The sequence below is a fragment of the Strix aluco genome, chromosome 2 (assembly GCF_031877795.1).
Source record: "Strix aluco isolate bStrAlu1 chromosome 2, bStrAlu1.hap1, whole genome shotgun sequence".
Lineage (NCBI taxonomy): Eukaryota > Metazoa > Chordata > Aves > Strigiformes > Strigidae > Strix > Strix aluco.
This window is the reverse complement of record NC_133932.1, coordinates 1,484,415-1,507,104: the sequence shown is the minus strand read 5'-3', so window position 1 is coordinate 1,507,104 and position 22,690 is coordinate 1,484,415. Positions and strand designations below refer to the sequence as shown.

Here is a 22,690-nt window from a genome sequence, read left to right as displayed (position 1 = left end):
CACACTTAGACTATTTACTTTCTAAAAAAACTCAATTTCTTGGTCAAAGACTTTGTACTGTTCAGCTCTGCAGATACATGAAGATATTTAGCCTAATCTGAAATCACAAAGACTAATTGTACCTATAGGTAGGTGTGAAAGAAGCCCGAAAGACTGGTTTAGGGATCATAAAGGCTCCCTTTGCACTCAGACTGAATGCATCCCAAAGTAGTAGGTGGGTGTTATTAAAGAAGTGGTATTTTAAGAGTCTGTGATGAACACAAGATTCTTATAAATGCTGTGTGTTACATAAATTTGTCTATTCAGCCTTGACGAGGTGGGGTTCTTCAGACTGCATGGGGTTTGGATTATAACTGTCCATCTGCATGTCTTGTTTTGCAACATGAATGCTTCCATATCCTGTTTGTATTCCATCTTCCTGTTCAGGTTCTCTCCAAGCTTTGAATATACGCCAGGTTTTAGAGAGTGGTGTTACAGATTTAGTATCTCATATAGGTGGATCATATTTTATTTAAAAAGGTGACCACACAAAGTTTTAAAAGTGCTTGCTTGCCTAGTTCTGTTTAATATTTGCTGGGTTTGTTTTTTAAATAATGCTAGCTAATACCATATCTTTACTGTATCTCTGCTTAAATATCTTAGATGGATTAAGGAGAAAAGTTTTGTTTCTCACTACTGTAGAAAAAGAGGTAGGCTTCTATCATACCAGGTGATGGTGTGATACCAGTCTGGTATAGACACAATGTAATTTTACACAGGTAGGCTGATCAAAGGTGATCTGCAGGGTTCTCTCTAGGGCTTGTTTCTCCTGGCTGCACTGTTTCAAAATGTGATTTACCTTGCCTATGGGAGGGTTTTAACACTTTTTTTAAAATCAAAGTATTGTTCCCCCTTGTGAAAATACAGTCTGTCAGTAACACACAGAGCTGGTCATCAGAATTCCTAGGTTGTAGTTTCCTCCTGTGGTCACAGGAGTTCTACCTCCCTTGGTGATTCCTTTTTTTTTTTTTTTTTTTTTCTTCTTCCCCTCTCCTTCCTCCTTTGGACTGTTCTATTATGTTTCTTCTGTAGCTGCTGAGGTTTCTGAGGATAGATTCATTAATATATTCAGTCCATAAAGGCACAAGTTAAAGCCTTTTTGAGAACAAGATGGTTCTGAGTTAATTTCAGTCTATGTGGTGTTTTCTTTCCTTGTGTTCTGTTTGGTTATAGCAGACAACAAAATCACTCTTTTACATTGGATAGTGATGTTTTTTAATATATAAAAGTTAATCCCTGAAAAGAAACATTCAAGCAAAAACCAAATACTCCATAACCTCAGTCCTTCCTTGGAAAAAGGGAGCAGTGTTTCCAGAAGGTGGGAAGTGCTTCGGTCACTCTGTCTGGAAAAGAAAATGATACTGTTACTGCACTAAACAACTCTTTCCTCATTCTTGAGTTTCTTAGCATCCTGGTCACAGTGACCTTGTGTGTTTGCAGAATCTTTGATTCGAATAGATTAAGAGCATTTGCTTACATGCCTGACTCAGCTTTTTGTTGACTATAGATAGCCTTGTCCTTCACTTGAATCCTTCCTGACTTATTGTTGGAACATAGTAGTTTTGTAGTGCTGTAATGTATACTTCAAGTTATGAAGTAATACTAATGATATCTCCAGTAAAAAAAATATTAAGAAAATAATAAACCATGCTAGAACTTGGTAGAACAGACTGCAAGGGTTTTTTCTAGAGCACTATAGAAGGCAGTTAGCAAGAGTCTGCACACGAAGGTGCTTGCAGAAAATGTGCAATAGAGGAAGTTATAAATGTGTAGAAAAAGGGCAGTAGGGCTCTTAATTTTCCATATAACCATGATGATGTTGTGATCTTGAATATCCTGAAGTTGACTGTAGCTGTCCCAAAAGGTTTCGTGTCTTTCAGTTGGCAACTTACGAGTAGTCAATTCCTGAATGTGCATGACTTTTTTCTTTCTTATCCCGTAGCGCTGCTTATTCAGGCTCTGCTTGGTTAATAAATTGGTGGAAGAGCTAATAATAACCAAACAGAAAAGGAGCTGCAGATCACAGTGTATCTTATGTAGCCTTGCTGATAAATTGGTACACAAAAGAGATTGTTCTGAGGGGAACTGATCACTGCTGGAAGGAAATCTATCGGTTTCTCAAGTGGGTTTCCCCTAAGAGGGGTTAGTTGGCTTTCTTGGTGGCATAGGTGGTATCCTTGTACTGTACACTGCAACAGGGTGTGTCTGGACTGAAATTCCCTAGGTGCTTTGCATGCTACTGTAGTAATGCAAGAAGTACATGATGTGGTCAGAGTGTATCTTCAGTTATTTTCTGCTTGAGCTCTATTGTTGAAGGCTTCAAAGTGGGTGAAAACAAATATCGTGGCCTAAGCCTTCCCTTCTGTAACAAAAAGAAGTAGGTAGTCTAATTTTGCATTTCTGATGATGGTATTTTAAATCCTCTCTGCAATTGCTGACAGCCATGAGAACAGCTGCAGTAATAGTTTTCACTCTGTACCACTGGTCTCATTGGCTGTGGACACTATTAACCAAACGGAGGCATTTTAAAACCTGGATATAAAATGATTAATTCAAATGCTGAGAACCTGCTGAATAATTTGGAGTGCTGCTTGCTGGTCTGTTGGTTTAGGCTGACATTTTCTGTTCTACTGCAGGGCCACCTGAGCAGAATTTTTAGCGCCTTCTTTCACTTACGTTATGATAGACTGCATCCTATATGCACGTGGGACTTCCCTTGGATACTCCTACTAAGAAGGTTTCCCTTTCTCCGCATCCCTTGAGTTCCCAGATCAAGGGACTAGAACAAGGCTGGGGTGGAAGATGAGTGAGTGGCAGTTCTTCACGTTCCCATGGCAGCTCTCAGGTTCCCCTAGGTAGGCTGGTACAGCCTGAGTTTTGCAGACGGTGTCTTATCATCAGAGTGCTCTACAGGAGTTAAAGCAACATTAAATCTGGGAGAGAGAATAGCTGAGGCACTGGTCTGGGATTCAAAAGATCTGAGCTAAGAGCTAGACATTGAACCTGCAGTCCTTGTGAAATGTGTATTTCTTTGTGCCCCTGGGAAATTACTGTCTCCCTGTCTTGGTTTCCCACTCCAAAAAATGGGGTCCATTCTGCTCCTATTTTCTGTTCTTTGTGTCTTCGTACTGGTTTTCAAGGCCAGGAACTGTATCTTAGTATATACAGGAGCACTGACTAGCACAGCTAGTCCTGAGCACAGCAGGGGCTTTTAAATGCAGTTGTAACACAAAGAACGAGTGATTCCTTCCATCAGGACAGGGCTGTTCACAACTGTGTGGGAGGAGATGGCAGCACTGCCGCCTCCCAGGAAAAGCTTGCTGTTGAATTGGCGAGGCTTGAGGGCACAGAGTGGAAGGGAAAGCTCTCTCCCATGCTTAGCCCCGAATGAGAAGACTTGTGAATTTTGTCTTTCAGCTCGTCTGCGTCTTCTGTTGAGGTGGATGGTCCAAAGTGGGTTCAGCTAGGGAAGTCTCAGTAGAATTCTGAAGCAGTTTTTTCTGCTTTGCAAAGTGTAAACCTCGGATATCTGGGCTGCTTTTGCAAATGTAAAATTCCATCTCAAAAATTTCAGAGGAGAAGATAATTTATAATTTTTCTTGTTTGTGCAGGGGAAAACTCAGCCAAGATATCTGCAGACTAAAAATAATGTCTTGTAACTTCATAGTGACTTTCACTGGAGGCTCTCCAGATATTTTTCTAACATGAATTAATGAAATCCCAAAATATCCCTTGCAGCCTAGTATTTTTTTATCCTTGTTTTACAGGTGAATTAATAAATGGATGAAATTCTGGGTGCCTCGAAGGCACTGGAAAAGCATCAGTAGGACCAATATTATACCAGTAGGACCTTTAAAGCTTGAAGTAAAACAACTAATAATCAAATTTACAGTTATATTGTGCTTTCTGATGTCCTGTGGCGTTAGTTGCTTTTCAGTTCTTAAATGCTTCCTTTTTCCAATTTGTCAAGCAATGTACATATCCATTATTGCACGCAGATAATACAGCAGGATAGCTAGATATTTTATCTTTATTCCTATTTTGTGACCAGCTTACATTTGGTGTGTCAGGTATCCTCAAGACTTCACCTTCCAACCTAATTTACACTTAACTCAGAAGCATGGCTGCCTGCTCTTATCTGAATTCAGCCCATAGGCAATGGCAGACAGGCACACAAATACCAACAGTAAATAAGTTTCTGAGCAGGGCAGTTATCATAAGAATTGCTTAAGCATCAACCAGAAGCGCCAAGACCAGTAAAAATGCTATCTCAGGCTGGCAAATGTGCCACGTTTGCTGCCCACAGCAGAGAGTCTGCGGAGAGTTGGTGCAGCACCTTTGGGCTGCCAGAGAGGAGGAGTGGTAGGGAACGTGTGGGAGTGAAGCGGAGAGAATGAAAGTGCCTCAGGGGATGGAGGCTGAGAAGGAGCCAGTGTAACAACTTCTACAGACTTGTGAGCTTCCAAAAAAAAAAAATGCCAACACTGGAGTATGAAAGATAATTTTAGGCCCGTTAACAAAACTTCCAGAAGATATAGGGCTTCAGACTGGTAGTTCAGAGGTAGGCTGACTTTAAAATAAACAGAAAAGCAGATTGATTATTTATTTATTTATTTGCTCTAACAAACTAAACTATGGTTTGGTTACTTGCTGCTACAGTTGCAAAACGATTTGATTTTGGAAGGAGGTGAGCCTCAGATGCACTTTTTACAGCCTTGCAATTGAAAATTTTGACTGCTGTTGCCTGGATCAGATCATTTAATTTACAGCCATGCTGTTTCGAGTATGTAACTATATGTGCATAGACTTGGCTCAGTAAAAGATACGAGAAACTTGTCAGGATGGCCAGTAAGTGATTGGAGGTATAAATATAGATAAATAAAAGTCAAGAGAAGACAGCCTGAATGTCTAGGTCCAATGCACAGTGCTCAGGAGATAGAAGTTTAGGCTAAATATTATAAGGACTTTCAGTGCAACCTTGCCAGATTCCTGAGAACCTGTATATCAGTTTGGTTTGTGATAAAGATTAAAAGATCAGGGGTGTTTAGTGTGGAGGGAGTTAGTTTGGAGGGGATTGTTTTGGTTTGATTTTTTTTTTTTTTTGGTGATATGTGGAAAGTACAAAAGTCTTTCTGATATCACTGGCTCCCTTGGAAGTGTGCATAAGGCCATTGATACTGACTCCATATTTGTATGTTGTACATTGCTGCAGCTCCTGCGGGACACAAAGAGAAAACACGTCACTCTGTCAACAAGAGATTTCTGTTCTGGATTGGTTTGTGAAATGTAAGCTGATGGAAACCTATTGCATTCTTTTTAACATTGACCTGGTTTTGTATTTAGAAACTCTCTGAAGTACCTTCAACAGGCAAGCCCCAGGTTTCAGGGCAAAATATGGTCTTCCCCAGTTAAAGATTTTACAGTGGCAACAGCACCATCTTATGTAGATTCTTCTCTCTGTAATATAGACAGAAGGTTTAGCACTGCATTCAGGTGATTAAATGGACCTCAGATTGATGCAGGAGTAGGACATTGTTGTGTTCTGTAGCAGCTGACGTTGAGTGTAAGGTGGCTCATCGCATGAAACTGGGGAACATAAACAGAGCTCAGGTAACTGTGGGGGAAGCACGCACATCAAAATTGGTTGGCTAGAGTTTGGAAGGAGTATGGGCTGCAAAGAAAACACGTGAAGCAAGCTGAAGCAAGCTGAGGCAAGCTAGCCCTTCTGGTATCGTGCACAAGATCATCTGTGACCACAGATTTCATTCTGACAGTTAAGCCTTTGTCTTTGGATGCAAACTTCTGTGAAGGATGTATCAGACGGATAACTGAGGTTGTTCCCACAGTAACAAGAATGTTAAGGTGTTTCTTAGCTTGAATAATCATTACTGGAGATGCTTGTCTAGTATTGTATTCTGCGTGACAGAGGCTGTGCTGCTTTTATCATTTTATCTCTTGCTGATGGCTTGTGTAGGAATGAGTATTTTGTGCAGCTCCCTGCTGCAACCAGCAGTGTGTGATAAAATCCCCTGAGAATAAAAGGCAACTGAAGAGCTGTGGTGATGGGAAGAGAAGAGAAGCACTTACCCTACCTACCTTTTACATAGCTGTTGTACTGTGGAAGAGGGTTTTTTTTTTTTTTCCTGAAAGGTCTTATTACCCTTTGGTCACTACAGAGGAAGCTCAGGTGCCTCGCTTGGATGAGGCAGTCATCTTTCCGATGGCTAAAGTTCAGACAGACAAATTCCATGGTGAGTGGTGGAATTTACATTATTTTGTTTGTTCACAGTTAATGTGTGTTCTGTTCTCTTGACAAGGGCGTAGCTGGTCCTTAAAAGGAGAAAGATGCTTGTTTGTGTGAGGCTGGCTACAGCCTTCTGGATCCCTTGGCACCTTCAAGGGGGAAGAGGGACCAGCAGTGGAGCATGGAGAACTGCAGAAGAAAAAAGCTTCATGAGCGCAGGATGGAGAGACCAAGTCAACATAAAGCCTTCAGATGATGAATGAGGAATGCCAAGAAGAGCAAGGAGCAGATGTGCAGTCAGGGCTTGGGTAGAGAAGGAAAAGAAGGTGTTTTATTGGAGGCTTAGAGGGGACTGTGTGGAGTTTGTTGCAGCCCAAAAAGTCCTCTGAATGCTGCTGGTCTGTAAGCAAACCTAAAAACCTGCCCTGGGAGCACGTTGTGGGTAGGAGAGGGTTTAATCACAAATTCTTCTTTTTACTCTACTTCGCTCACGAGGACCAGCAACGAATTTTCAAGGTTCCCTTGTTCTAGTTCATGTTCAAGCAGAATGAAGTTTTAGGCTGTAAAAGTTCCTTTGTGTGTTTTTGGTCTATTCAGAGTTTGTGCTCTTTCCCACTGAGGAGCGAGGAAATGGCTTCTGCACAGTGTCAGTGGTCACCTCTTTGGCTTTTCCTTTGATGCCATTTAAACAACAACAAAGCATGCAGAAATGTTTAAGAGCAGAGGCCTTTTGGCCTTTCCAGATACCCAATTAAGGATTCAGGACAGATGCTTTTAAACACCTGGCTGTATTTTCTTGAAATCTGCAGTTTTGGCTGGAATACATGTTATCGTTCTATATAACTTCCCGTGCAGCCCATGAAAACACAGCCTTTTGAAGGAAAAGCAGTTAATGAGCTTTGCTTATGAGTATGTTTATGATTTTTCAGTCTGATTTTGACATATTACTGGCATTGGTGACATTTTTGTTTCCCTTCACTTGTATAGAAATAGAAAGATTTTAGAATGTGCTAAGTACTTCATATAGGCAGTGTTGCACTGGGTACAGTTATATGATAGAGAGAAACATTAAATATATGCATCTGTATCTTGTGTAGGACAAGAATCTTCAAAGAGCTAGCTGTAGATCAAAGCCCAGCCTGTAAGGTGTAATCAAATAGCCTGCTGAATAAGACCAAAGAGGATGAAGCCTTTTGGTAACAGCAACCCTGTTTTGTTTTGCTGCAGACAGTGTATTTTTTTATGTGAGGTGTGAGTTCGTGGCGTCCCTATTTACACACGCACGTGAATCCAGTGCACACGTGTTACTCTCCTCTCATGCATATGGTAGAGCTGTAGCTGCTCTTAACTCCTCCATCATCCCACTCTCGACTCCTTTCCAAAAGTTTTTGAAAACCAGTGCACAAAACACATACTCTGGAAACTAGACTCGGTAGAAAGCTTATGAAAAGGAGGTTTAAAAGGGGGTGGAGGGGTGTGGGGGAACCAACCCAAACCCTGCTATTATATTTGTATGTCCCTGTTGTTGCAGATGAGGCTCTATAAATAAAATGCCTGGCAAGCTCCCTGTCATGGAGCAGAGGAGTGTATTATTAATATGTGCTATGAGGATTAAGTTCTTAAGGAACTCTTCCTCCTTCCCTGAAACACTCCCAAGATTTCTAGCCATACACAAGAACACCTATGTATGATCCATACAGCTCTTTGTATCTGCATTGTGTACAGAGACCTTGTTCCCTGAGGGTTCCTCAGTGGTGTAGTAAGAAAGCTACGGAATAGTAAAACTTGGGAATTGACAATTATTGGCTATGTAACTATAAGCAGAGACTGCTTTACCTCTCATCCTGTCTATTAACTGATGGCAAGAAAGGCTTGTTTAGATTCTTATTATTCAGGTGCTAACAATATAAAGTGCTGGAGGATCTACCTTTGTGTGCTTCTCATCTAATGCAGTCCCAGGCGGCACAGAATGAGTCCCTTTTTGTGCAAGGTGACTGATGAGTTTCAGGAGGGCAGGAGAGTGTGTAGCAACCTGTGCTGAAAGATTGAGGGAAGAACAGGAGATTGCGTACTGCAACAGTAGGAGCTTTTGCTGTTACTGCTCCTACTATTAGTGAGAGAGAGCGAGTCTGAGAGAAGAAACATGAGGTCTTCTGTTATGAAGCTGTGAAATAGAAATGAGGGCTCAGGACAGATGATAAATCAGGAGGCCATAGCTGCTTTTAAAGAAGGGAAAAAAACCCCAGAAAAGTGGGTTTGGTGAGGAAGATGGGTCAAGGGAAATTCTAATATGCCCAAACTTTCCTTAAAATAATTGAAAGCGTAGTGCCATTGCTAGCTTCCTGACAGCTGGTTGTTACTGGAATCAACAGTTGTTTCAAGGAAGGCTCAATTAAAGTGTCACATAGCTATAGTTAACTGGCACGTGACTTTTGTTTCTGCAGCAGACTTTCTTATCGCAAGCCTTTAATGAGGACCATGTAGAGAAGGGGTTTTTTTCTCCTTGGGGCTTTTTTTTTTTTTTAAGTGAAACTATTGAACTTTCCTCTGAAGCAAAATTTGATGTTAAGTCTATCTTATTTAAATACCCTTAACATTCCTGTCCAAAGATCCTGTATAACCTGTGACATACACACAAGTAACAATGGGGAACTCAAATGTCTGTAGCATGTTTTGAGTTAGACACAGTTCAAGCATTAAAGCAGTTTAATTGTCTTCCAGGTGGGTAACAGATCACCATAGGTAACAGATCTAGGTTACTAGGTAACAGATCACCATAATTGTGAATTGTTATTACAGGAAATTATCTAGGACTTGCTGGGCTAAGAGAAGATCTTGCCCTTAAAGTCCAATTGTCTTAGTTTAGTAATGAGACATGGTACGTGGGTGAAGCTGAAAAGCAGCTAAAGGGTGTTGTCAGATAATGCTCGTGAGGTCTTTTGGGACTAGCTTTAAATATTCACTGCTGTCCCAGAAGAGAGTGTGCATCATGCGAGTGATTCTCATCTGTACCTGTGCAAAGTTTTCCAGGTCATCCAAGAGCCACTAGTGAAGTCACCTTGAACCCATTTGACACTGAAAGTTAAGAAATGCTTGGACGATCCAGTCTGGTGACTCGACTGTGGGGGCAGTAACCTCCAGCTGTGACACTGAAACAAACACCTGGGAGTGGCACAGTGAAACTGAGCTGGCCACTTCCAGAGTGATTACACCCTATGTACCCAGTGCCTTTTCAGAAAGGGGCTGATGTAGGCTCTGTTGGCAAGGAAGAATGCTTTTATTTTTGTTGTTGTTCAGTAGTTGTAGTGTGAGCTTGTCATCGGCCTGTCCCCTCACAGGCAGCAGTGCTCAGCAGGCATTTGTGGAAGAATGTCCAAAGGGTTTCCAGAAGGGAAAACTGGGTTAATGCCATCACCATGGAATTTTAAAAGGAGGCACATTGTGCATGAGGTAGACTTGGAGATGAGCTCCAAGGTGTTGGGAAGAGAGGACAACAAGGTGTAGCACAGTCGGCATAGGAAGGGAGTTAAAAGAAAGCACTGCAAGGCGATAGTGCAAAGAAGTACAGCAGGACTGCATTATGCCTTGGAAGAAAGAGCATGGTGGAGGGGAGAGCCAGTGAAGGCTGTCCTCTGCAGTATAAAATGGGAGATACACCATAGTAAAGAGGTAGGGAAGGAATGTTGTCTCAAGACCTGAGTGGTATCTGCTGGTAAGAGAAACACTCTGAGAGGCCAAGGAGGTGTTTGGCATTTAGATGAAGAGGAGTATTGAAACATCAACTTCAAAGAACAGAGAAAGATGTAGAGAGAGTCTGGACTGATCCTCAGAGGGGATCAGATGTTGGCACTAGTCATGGTGTCAGAGGAGCACTGTAGAGGAGAAGACCGAGGGGCTGTTCAGGAGCTGGGCTGCACAAATGTCAGGTTCTGAGGTGAACAGCTCAGTGTTGGAGGAGGCAGTCTGCAAGGTGGTGCGCTTGTGTCTCCTCACTAAGGACAGCACATTCTGTGCTTGAGAGCTGCAAAGGTGTTAACATGAGCTAGTTGTATTAATATAAGTGCCAGGAAGGTGTGTCTGTAATACGAAGGGTCCTGCATTTCACCTGAGCTGGCTTGATTGGCCCAATTTCAGTTAGTCTTCACAATCCTGGTCATGTATTTTCAGCAGTTGTGTATGTGTGTAGTGCAAGCTGGCATTCCCCTCTTCGTTTCTTTTATAGTGTACCACACATATATTAATAGCACAATAATGTTATTACTTTATAAGATGCTATCGTCTCCACAATATAAAGCAACAGTGTGGTTCACAAAGGTCTTTTGGCTTTCTTGTGTTCAATAGGAAATAGCCCGTCATCTCCGACCTACAACTCTGCGTGCTGTCTTTGGGAAGAACAAGATTCAGAATGCTGTCCACTGCACAGACCTCCCTGAAGATGGACTTTTGGAGGTAAGACCTGCTAGGCAAACATGAAAAGCTATACTTGACACTGTTTTAAGCTGTTGAAGCGTTCTATATGTGGAGTAGCTCTGCTGGAGACCAGCAATCAGCTAGAAACAAAAGCAAAGAGTTTATTAAGGGCATTTAATGCATTAATTCTGATACTCTAAAAAATTCATCCATGCAGTTTTCTTGAGTGAGTATAGTACAATAGAGTATTTAATGAAATGAAAGTCAAGAGTCTTCTCTTTGGCTGAATGTGTCCTTAGGATTGGATATCAGCACCTAACAGTGCTTCAGCAGGGGCACCTTCTTAGCCCGTTCTTGGATGACCACCATGAGTCCTGATCTGGATTGTCTCTACAGTGAGCTGTGTAGGGCTTGGAATATTACAGACACTAGGGATTCAATTTCTCCAGATAGGGTCCAGGTTTATTTGGAGACAGCCATAATTATGCACATCAGCTGGTATTTCCTGTGTTTTAAATTAATTTACTAATTATTATATTATTTTGGCTTTGTATGCCTTCATTAAAGTCCAATAAAATGGGAAAATGTTAAATTAAGGGAGTTTATGAAGACAGAAGTACTCGCTATGAAAACAGAGCAAGCTCACTCACTTAATTCCGTGCCTCAGAACTAAGGTCTGTACAAGGGGGTTGAAGCGGTGTGTAAGCAAGCGTATCTTGGATGGATCTCTGCATCAATGCAGATGTTTTTCCAGCACATGCATAGCTTCTGGTTTACTGTCTACATGTATTTGTGTGTGTTTTGCTGTCAGACTATAGCAGAATGATGGAGCAGCAGGATTTTTCCTAGCTTGGATAATTTTACACAGCCAAAATGGTGTTTTCATTGAGGGGAGAGGAAGAGCTAACTGTGTCACCATCTCCCTTTGTGAAATAAAATCAGATCTGTGGGTTAAAATGCTGTTTGCCAGGAAACCGCATCTGAGAATGACAGCCAGTATCAACAAATTTGCAGCTTTTTAAACCATTTCCAAGCTGTCATTAAAAGTTGACAACTTTTAGTTTCTGCCCAAAGGGACTGGATTTAAACAAGCAAACAGGTATTTTTCACCACATGCCTAAAATCCCTCAGTCATGGCTTTTCAATGGCAGCAGAAAAACAGGCATAGCCTGCAAGGGGAAAATGGAAGTCACCAGCACTCACAGAGCGTTTTAGTACTTCAGCAGAATTCTCTCTTGTGTCCACAGTCTGTCTCCTTTATGCTGGTGCAAAGCAGGTATAACCCCATTTTCCTGGCTGTTTAACTTGAGTTTACAGATAACTGTAAGTGAGGTGAGTGGGAAAAAGCAGTTGAATTGCTTCTCCAGAACAAAAAATGAGGCTGGAGTTCTTTCTCAAGGTCTCCACTACATGTGTTCATCCTTTGAATCCCACAGCTGAAGCAGAAACTAAGTTCTTGATCAAATACTACTCTGACTACACACTTTGCAGTTCCCATTGCAGACTGGTCATTTTAGCCGTCATTTATTGATTGTATTTTTTTGGGAGAGGTGTCTAAAATCTTTTTTTACCATAGGCATAATTATACACAGAATGTGGCTCTTACCTGTCTGTAGTTTCTTCTATAACAGTCCAGGTTAAGCCAGCAGTTGTAGAGGACATGGGTCAGTGTTCTTTAATGAGTAAACAAAGCAGTGAATGTTTCATTCTGATTGTTTGGCAAATAAGCATTATAATGTAAACTATAGAAACCTTTTTACTGCTAATGCTTTCATTCCTGGAGTATCTTTAGATATGTGTTCTGTGAGAAATGTAGTTGCCTGAAAACTTAGGTAAACAAAATGAAAAATAACTTCTGGATTTGCTGAAGCGCAAGGACTTGTCACAACTGATGAAAAAGAAATAATACAGTATACACAGAGATCATCCTGGGGAAGGACTTTTTTCTCAGTGAGCTTTTCTGTGAGAGGAGCTCAAATCCAGTCACAGAGGTCTCATGTGCTGGCAAGCAGAAACCAGACCTTTCTCCTCCCTCCACCCCAGTAACTGTAACAGCGCTGTACGTGCTGGGCTAGAGCAGAGTGACTCTGTGGCATATAAGACAACCATAGAAAGAAACTGAGTCAGACTTAACATTTTAAAGAAGTACGCTGTTCAGTAAATGGCACGTTCTCTGATGGGTAACTGAATATTTTAATATACAGAGTTTAACAGAGCAATTATTCTCAGCCTCGGAGGAGGTGGATTCAGAGATAGGTAAGGCACTTGTCATTGAGGAGAATGACCTTAGCTGTGTTGGCACAGTGGAACTTGCTTTTCAATATAGAGTTAGACTGTGTTTGTTATGTCCATGTTCTAGCAGGTGATGTTGCTGAGGTGATGTTAATGCTGCTCTTGCTATAAAAGCTTTACATTCTTGTAGGACAATGATTAGTAGAGGAGGAGTCTGGAGCGAATTTCAGAGAGAAATGTGACCTCCTAGATTTATACTACAAAGATGAAGGATCCTTTTTAAAACCCCAAAGAAAATGAATTCATCCCTAGCAGTCTCTCCTTTCTTCAGGTGGCATTGTTTTTTGTACAGTGTTAATACTCCTGCTGCAGTTACTACCCAGTAGGGCTCCAGAAACCAGCCTATATGCAAATTCTTGCACTCCTGTTTTGCTGATGAACAGTAAGTTTGGCAATCTGAATCCAGAGTTTCATTTTGAACTCTGGTGCTGAGTTTATCTGAGCTTGCATAAGCCGCTTCTCAAATTTTGCCATGAAAGTGTTTGTCTCCGAAATTCTCTATGAAGATGTTCTGATTTATATTTCTCTTCTCCAAAATAAAATACTAAATACAACAAATTTTAGAAAGCAAACTGCAGAATCATTATTACAAATAATGACACAAAATTTCTAACACTTTTTTCCCCCCAATTCCCACTATATATGTTGATGGGGTTTTTTTGGGGGGTGGGTTTGTTGGGTTTGGTGTTTTGTGGGAGGTTTTTGGTTTAGTTTTTTTTATATGTTTGTTTTGGGGTTTTGTTTGTTTCTTGGTGGTGGTGGTTTGATTTGGGGTTTTTCCAGAATAGGAAATAGATTAATTACTCTTCTGAAACCCAGTAGACTTTCCTGGAGAGAGGATGCTGTGATGTAAGCTTTCTGAAACTCTTGGTGAACCAGAGAGGTGGACCTCAGGGAACTGTTAGAGCCCAAAAGCAGGCAGAGCCAGTCTGATACACCGTGAATAAAGATGTTTACTGCCTTTGATTCAGAGCTTCTGTATAACCGTGACCATGTTTGATGGCTGAATCATCCTTGTCCAGAGGTTCCCACTTGCAGTGCAGCCTCTCCTTACAGGTCTAGGGGTTGCAGAGTGGAAGTCCAAGTATCTCTGAGCTAGAATTGAGCCCAGTGGGTTTGTACAAAGAAAGCCTTAGCTGTGTCTGTTGGCTGGCCTGTGGAGTACTTACGTGTTAATGCTAAAGCAGCTTATTAGAGGTCCCAGCCACAGTCCTGACTGTTGTGGTCACATGTTCTGTGTGCACATCTGCAGGGCCAGCGGTGCCCAAAGGGTCTTGGAGGCAAGATGGTCCGAGAGACTGCTGCAGTTGCCACTTTGTGGATAGGAAGCTGAATAGGTTGGTCTGTATGTTAATTGGTTTTGTGGCTTTTGAACTTCCAGAACCAAACAGAGATGGAAAGGGGAGCTATCTGATTGACCTACTATCCTATCATGGGCCTTAAATGCACAGTACTTATGGAAACACAATAAAGACATGTTCCTGTGTAGAAGGGAGCACACCGGTGCTTTCCTGAGGACTCGGGTATCCTTAGTGCCAGATACTGCTTATTTTAAGATTTCTCCACCTTTCTCTGCAGTTTTCGTCACCCACAGTTTAAGGTCTAACTGAAATTTGAGCAGTGTTTGCAATGGCAGCTATTGTCTGATTGTGCACAAATGGAGCCTTCTTAGAGGAGATGAGGTAGGTAATTGAGGGCTAGATCAAATGCTTGCTGAAGTTAATAGCCAAACTCTAGGTGACTTTGGTTGTTCATACTTAGTTGACAGTCACTAGGAAGGGCAAGGTAGTGACCTTTCTCCCAAAAATCATGACCAAGGAGTACTCGGGGAAAGGAGATAGAACAACGCCGTCTCAGGAACAGCAAGGACTCGTTAACTAAGTAAGGGTCAGCTTGTGCACCTAGCTTTAGACCACTATATTTAATTAATGTACTACAGCAGTTTTTCAGTGGTTTTTTGTTAGACCTCTTTTCCACGGACCTGGAAAAAAGAAAGTTCACTTTTAATCTTAAAAACCCCTCAAACAAACAAACTAACAAACCCCAAAAGCAAATATCAGTGCTTGCTCCCTTCAGTTTGACCCTTAACTCCTGTCTTTGTTCTACAAACTACTTCGCATTTTAGGCGGTGACTAAAGCAAACTAGAATTAATGAATAACTCACTGGCTCGAGAGAGGAGGGGAGATGCAATTGAGCCTAAAACGCAGCGGTCACAATGGAGAAATCTGTGTATTTTCAGTTGTAAAGCTGTAACTGCTTCTTTTATTCCTAGTTTAGTAATACAGGAAGCCGGTGAATATGGATGATCTCTGACTTACTGGGCCAGACACTTATTTAGTCACTTCATAGACTTGTGTGTCCTTGTATCAGTACAAAATGTATTTTCACATCTGACAATGGATAGACACAAATAGCTCAGAACAGTCCGTTTTCTCAGCCTTGTCATCAGTTTCCCATTTTAATGGGGAGAGGAAGGAAAGGAGGAAGTAGAGGAGGGAGTCTGATAGCGATGGAGTATTTATGAGATGATGGAGTTTCATGAGTGAAGACTAAACCAGCAGTTTCTTAACTTTTCTGATCAACTGATGTTGCGTAGGACTTTCATTCAGAGCAGGGGTTTGCATTTATTTCCCACATCCAAACCAGGTACTGTTCTACCTCTCGTCAGGTTTTTTTTTTCTATTTTAGTTAAAGCAGGTGATATTTGAAGCAAGTAAACAATTACAGTACTCGCCTGCATTCACATTCCTTCTGAGTCAGGTAGAGCAAGGGCTGGAACATGCTTATTTTATATGCCAAGTGCGTGCTCTGTTTAACAGACTAGAGGTGGTCTTTCATGTGCACATGCTGAAAGATGATTCTGTTTCTCACTGTCTTTGATCTGAGGAACATTTCTGATAAATACCTTGTTGAAATAGAAGCTTGCAAACCATTGGATCTGATGAATCATCATTCTCTAGACAAAACAAGTTTCCTTGAAATTAGTCATTCCTGGACTAGTTTTAATCACAGTATTATTGATACAAGATATTGTGGCTACCAGACTTCATGGCTTATGTGCCTCCTTAAAGAAGTGAAGGCAAATTAAAAATCGGTCAGTGAAGGCCTTATTCACATCACTGGAAGTCCAGTGAGTAAAAGTTTCCACAGGAGGTGGTGCTGTACACACACCTCAGTTCCTTGGGTCTCAAGTGGCTGAGTACCTTTCAGATTATGCAGGAATCTACATAATCTGCAACCATTAAAAACCTGGTAGCCTAGATCTGCATTTACAACAAAACCAGTATTTCTGTGTTTTGGCACGCTCTGCCTATAAATTGTTGCTCACATTGTGCAGTTCAAGGTTTTTGGTTTTGGTTTGGGGTTTTTTTTGTGAGCAGTTCCATAAAGGCATTTGTACTGCAGGAAGACACTGTGGGGATGACAGACTGCACACATCTGGGGTGACCTGAATGGTCTCTCTGCTGAGGTGCAGCCTGCTGTGACTGAGCCATCCCTGCTGGCTTTGTGTTCCTGGTGTTCAGGCCATCAGGCAGTCTCATGGGGTTTCTTTGCATAATTAAAAAAATGCTTAATAGTCATACATGTATATGTGTGTGTGTACTGATACATTGAGGGAGAGGATGCTGCCCCTCGGTAAGATACAAGTGAAAATGGATTTGCTATGGGATGGGTAAAATTGAAGTTCTGGGTGAAATAACCTTCTCCCTGTTGCCAGGGAAGATGCTGTTATTAGGTGACTAGTTCTTCTAGTGGACAATAACATGGCAATTGCTGCGGGAGTGTGCTTACATGTGCCTTTGCGTGTCTGGTATGTGTGAAACCACTGAGGGGAGTGGGCTCTTAAGCCAGTTTTCGTGGCAGTGGAGGATGTGCCAACTGCCTCCTCAGTCTCACGTCCCCATGGGTGCTCTTTCCATGACTCCTCAGGGAGCTGCGTGCGTGCCTCCGCATGGCTGCTGGGTGCCGTCAGGCTCCACCTTGGGCATTGGGACTGTGGAGGGAAATGTGTCCGTTTTCAGTGTCGCAGGCAGCTTTCCAGCCAGGCAGTAGCAAGGACCTCCTCGAGTATCATTTGCTGGCCTTCTCCCTTGCCTCAGAGCTATTTGTGGCATCCACAGACATGAAAATAACCTATCAAAGGGGGATGATTTTGCTGTTATCAAAGAAGAGTGGGTTTTGTTTGTCTTCTGCGAGAGCTGTCACGGTGGCTGGTTTTTTTCCCTATCGCTTCTTTGAATTTCTGCTGTGCCGCGGTGCTCGAGAGCGAGGCTGGGGACTGGCAGCCTGTGCAACATACTGCTGGAAGCTCTTCTTTCCCTTGCTCAGCCTCGCACCAGTGGGACTGGCTTACTGTTTTGAAGGCGTTTAAGCAAACGAGTAGTATCACCCTGCTGTACGGATCAGCTGTGGCAGTCTGACGGATGGAGACTCGCACAGGTTCTGGCGCTGGAAGTTCAGCTGGTTGGATCCAGCCTTGGGGAGATGGGAGGGGATGTTGTACGATAAGCAGTGACAGGACAGGCCAGTTCAACAGATGTGTTTTGTCCAGACAAGTGCTGTGAGTGATGAAAACCCGCATCGTTTTCTTCAGACTTGGTATTAACTAAATGCTCTGACGGGTGTTAAGAGCTGTGCTGTTCCTGGGCTTGTGGTGCAGCGTGTCTTCCACCTGTTAGAAACCAGCTGTCCTTAGTCTGGCATTCCAAATAGTGCCAGAAGCACACCTTATGCCTCCTTTCCCTTTACCTTTCTCTGGGGAGGCTAGGGGGAGGGTGGCGTTTTAGCAAGCTGTTCAGGGTGGACAGGGGAGCACTCGCCTTGCAGCAGGGGGGGACACGACAAATGCTTCCCATAACCATTTCCGTAAGAACAGAGTCCTGTCACGGAAGCGCTCTGCTGGCTGCCAACTCCTGTTTTTCTGCTTCCTTGCCTGCCCGTTGCCATTGTCTCGACATGTGGGCGTGCTGCAAGGTGCTTGCTATCATCCACCCTGGCAATGCCTTCGTACGGGCGGTGAGCTGATCCATGGGGTGAGGTTATAGTGCAACAGCTTAGGATGGCTGGCATCAGAGGGATGCAGCTCTGTTAAAGTAATCTTTTTGGTGCATCAAGGTATAGTCCAAGCAATTTAATAAAGCATGTCAATGAATAACTCTCAGAAGCGTCAATGTGCTTAGTGTGGAATTTGTGTATGTCACACTCAGAACAAAGGTCTCCTGCATTGCTTGTTACCGATTAACTTGTCTGGTATTATGCAAGCTGCCTCCACCAGCTGAGAACTAACTCTCCCCATTCACAGGGCAGCGCAGCTTGTAAAACATTACACAGCAGAAGTGCATAGCATGGCAATGAACCTTTCACTGAGGGCATTTCATCTGTACAGCATTTCTCTCAGGAGCCTTTAAAATATTTATAAAGAAGCCATTGTTTTTCTCAGTCATACGGCAATTTTGCAATGAAGTCTTTTATTAGGGGCCCATACTGAGCTGCATAATCCAGGGTAAGATGCTTTTAATCATCTCCAGTGAAAAGAAATAAAAAATTGGAGGGTTTGGGTGAGGTGGGTTTTTGGCGGGTTTTTTTGCAAGTTTTCATCAAAGCAGTAGCTATTTTTGTCTGTCAGTTGGAAATTTCAGTCTCTCCTGGTACAAAATGATCTGTCAAATAATAGTTATTGTGATTCAAGCACTTCTCCATTTTAACTTTCTGAGACTTTTTATCCAACAGCTGTGGGAACAGGTTGGAAAGAATCTGGAGTGTAGGAAAACTTCATCTTATTTGGTGGTGGTTTTGCATATCAGAGGATGTTAGGCAGCACTGGAATTCTGTCCCTCAACGTCTCCTGATGCTGTACATATACTTGTATAGAGACGTAAGCAATCTCTTTGCTTCAGCCTGCCTGAAGAGAAATTAAAATTATAAATAGGAATGATAGAGGGATGGATTCTGAACAGATGTTGGTGATTTCTCTTTTTCAAAAAAATTACATTATGGTATTATTAGGTCACTTGCAGCCTAATTTTGAACACAGGTCATATAATTATTATACTTGTGGGCCAGACAGGCAAACTAAACTAGAAACCTGTTTAAACAGAGTTGTGAAATAGTTCAGCTCTTGTGCTTCCACTTCTGGGTAAGATCCGAGGTCCAATTGCCCCTTGTTCTGCCAAGTCTGAGGTTTATAAGTGCCAGAGAGGAGTTAACAAGTGTGAACCAAGCAGCTCCTAAAGCTCTTTAAGTTTCACCTGATCCTGAAGGTAACCTACGTGATAAACAGGGCTTGGCTTTTGGCACGTGTTCGTGTTGCGCTGAGCAAGGTGATTTTGTGGAGGGGAGGTCAAGGCAGAGAGAAGGCGTGACACATCTTGATAACTCATCTGAGGCCCAGTTTGTGTCTTCGAGGCTGCTGCCTTCTTTCTTTCGCTCGGCATGTTCTCATTTTGAACCAAAAAAGCCCGGAGCCTCTTTCCATTACCCCTCTTTCTCCAGCTGAAGTGTAGTCACAATTTAGCTGCAACGCAGCTGCAGGATGGGCAGCCCACAGCGAAGAAGAGCCCGGGGGAATAGCTTATACAGCAAAAGCAGTAGTGGGGCACTGTAGTTACACAGTCATGTGGAAGCTTAGAATCTCCCTTCATTTCTTGAGCAAGGGGTCCTGCACCTTTTTTTTGGGGTAAAAGAAGTACTGTTGTCCTGTAGCACACAGTGCTATGTGATGCAATATATTTTTACGTGGATTCTTATTATTGACCTCAGCCAGTTGCACCTCCCACTTCTCTCTCAGAGGTCAAATAGGCAAATGATTAGCTACATCGGTACTTTCCGCTTAGAGTTTACCCCTTCCCTCATCAGTACAACCTCCTTGACTGACTACTGTAAGCTAGTGGTAATTAAGAGGAGAATTTAAGTCAGCTATCTGCATACGTGTGTTGAAATGCGTGTGGAACATGAGAGGAAAAAACCAAAGCCAAACATGTTAATGTGGCTAGAAGACTGTGAACAAGATTTCCTGTCTCCCACAGATGCTAATACCATGAGGTATCTTGAGTTAAGAGTTTATCAAGCTCTAGAAACCACTTCTCCTTTCAGAAATAATAATAACTAATTATTCAAAGTGTAGTGTCATACCAGTATTGGTTTGGTGTTGTGATAATACTGAGGGCTTAGACACTGGCTGTGATGATCTTGTGCTAGCAACTGTGCAAACACGGGACAAGATGGCAGCGGTCACCTGAAAGGGTGTTGGCTGTAGTCTAGGGCTCCTCAAAGTCACCGAGCATCTTCTGGTTTCGGGAAGAGCTGGATCTTCCTCTTTAACCCCAAGTGCATTGGCACATGGGCAGGAGTGCTGTATCTACAGGTATATCTGAGATACTGAGGAATGCAGGCAAGTCTCTGAGCTAGAGGCAATTCTCTTCAGTGGCCAGAGTTGCTAAGTGACAAGTTTCCTTCTGCATTGGTGTCAGTGGTAGTTACTGCTGTTCTGCTGGGGAGAGACAGTGTGCCGAGACTATCCAGCCACAAACCGGGAAGTGTGGGCTTTCTCTGGTAGCTGCTTTACTCAGACCAAGAGGAACTTGGTCACGGCAGGTGTCAGGAGTCTAGTCCTGCCATGACGGTACATGGTATAGCACACAGCAGGAGTGTTGAAATCACAGAGGGCTGCTGAGACTTGGAACGAGCTCTTGGCCTCTTAATACTGACCCGTTCCACAGGGGAATGGAGCTGTCTAAATTCAGTGACATTGCTCAGAAGGTACTTTGAGCACTACACTGGGGGAGCTTGTGCCATTGGTTTGGTGGGATGTTTCCTATCAGCACAGGGAGCCACAGTCTACACAGGGGCTTGTGATGGTGCATGCAAGGCCACTCCTTGTGGACTGGGTGGTGCTTTTGTTTGGTTGGTTTTTTCCAGGATGTTGTGTTACTGTCTTGTCTGTCATAACTTTTACCCTGCTGGCAGGTGTAGCCTGTTGAGTCCCCTGGCCAAGTACTACCCTGCAGAACATCTTGATTGCTCAGGAGGAGCTTTAAATGCTGGCTGCCTTCTACTTCCTTTATTTGCTTATTGCTTTCATCCTCGCTTGAATCCGTGATGTGGGTGGAAACACGTTCTTGTTCTCTCTCTGAGACCACTTCTTCCTACCATAATCTGGTAGCTCGCGAGGACCAAACTTCAGTGCTCTCTGAGTAGTCTCTGAGTAGGCATTGGCAAAGAGCCCCCACAGTGCCCGTATGAACTCATCCAAACCAGGCTTTACTTAGATATTTCAGGTGCTAGCGGCAGGGGCCCTTTTCAGTGCTTTTATCCAGCGTTCAGGACGCGTTTGCAGCTTGCATTGCTGTCTGTGGCAGCGCACCTAGCATCTTGTCTGTACCTAACCTGACTGCTTCAAGGGCATCATACAAGAGCTCCACAGGAGCTCCTGATTTTGAGGCAGGCAAGTGTCCCTCAAGATAAGTGTGAAGTGCAGAGGCAGTGATCGTGGTGACTCAGTGAGCTGCTTGGGAAAGCAGTACTGGCTGTTGTGTTGTAGTTTTTCTTATGTGATGGGAGCGCAAGGACCTTTCATTCCAGTGGCTCTACCAGGCCGGTGATCTCTTCTGTTGGCGACCAAAGGTGTTGCTAAAGGAGGAGTAGAGCCTCCTGGTGGGAGAGTCCTGGGCTAATACGTTCAGCCCCAGCTACCAAGCAGCTGGGTTATGTTGTGGAGTGAGGAGATTCAGTGAACTTGTACCTTCTTATTAAATCTACAAGTATCTATACTTTAGAAATCAGTGGTCTGAGTCAGCACAGTAGTTACGTATGATGTAAAAACAACACTTTGTATTTTAAATAAGTTTTTGAGGTCACTTATTTTTCTTGTAGTGTTACAGAGCAAATAACATAAAACTCACTTTTTGGTGTTTTGATTATGGTGTAACGAATCATTGTCTTGTCCTCTCATTTACATCCTGTCTGGAATTTGGTTTTTTCTAATCTTTTATTTGATGGTACATTTTCCAAATAGCTTCCCTTGCCCTTCTCTTTCACTGTATTTTCCGAGTTGATCATTACCATACACAGTGTTTGAGGTGACTGACATAGCATCAAAGCAGAATGCACTCTATGTTATCCTGTAGTGTTTCTTTAATAAAACCTTCCATTGCAAAGTTTTATTTTTTGGTGCACAGGGGGTTTTTGTTCCAGTTGTACTTAAGAAATTAACTTGGACAGTTGAAGTGCATGTGTATAAATTGTTCTGCCTTGGGCAGCCTGACTGGCTTTATTTCTTACAGTGCGTGATGCTTGAGAGAGAGGCAGGAGTGACTATCCTTTTTTTTTTTTTTTTTTTTTTTTTTCCAACAAACTTCCTGGAACTAAACCATCTTCAGGTTTGCGTGGGAAAATAATTCTTTATTTTCAGAACAAATAATACAGTGAGTAAGTAGACCCTCTTCTTTGACAACCATTTTTATTTCTGGATGGCTTGTGGCTGGAAGGATGGTATGAATCCATGTGTTTCGGTGTGTCAATCTAATGATTTAGTCGTGCGAATCAGCTGAGTGAACTGTAGCTGAAATGCATTTTAGGGGTTAGCAAGTGCATTTGCTAACAGAGTTGGCAGGTTTATGCTGATACAGACCAAGATTAATGGACAAAGAGAGATTATTTTTTTTTGGGGGGGAGGTTCCTACTAGTGACCTCAAACTGAGATAACC

The 22,690-nt window shown here is 42.7% G+C and overlaps 1 protein-coding gene across 4 annotated transcripts in view; it reads left to right on the top strand.

Annotated features, from left to right (window-relative positions):
* NME7 (NME/NM23 family member 7) overlaps positions 1 to 22,690 on the top strand; it is a 94,316-nt gene that overhangs the window by 66,704 nt on the left and 4,922 nt on the right. For all 4 annotated transcript variants that reach the window (XM_074807773.1, XM_074807755.1, XM_074807765.1 and 1 more), the window contains one exon: positions 10,625 to 10,732. In XM_074807773.1, the coding sequence (XP_074663874.1) occupies positions 10,625 to 10,732 (108 nt within the window). The remainder of the gene's footprint in view (positions 1 to 10,624; positions 10,733 to 22,690) is intronic.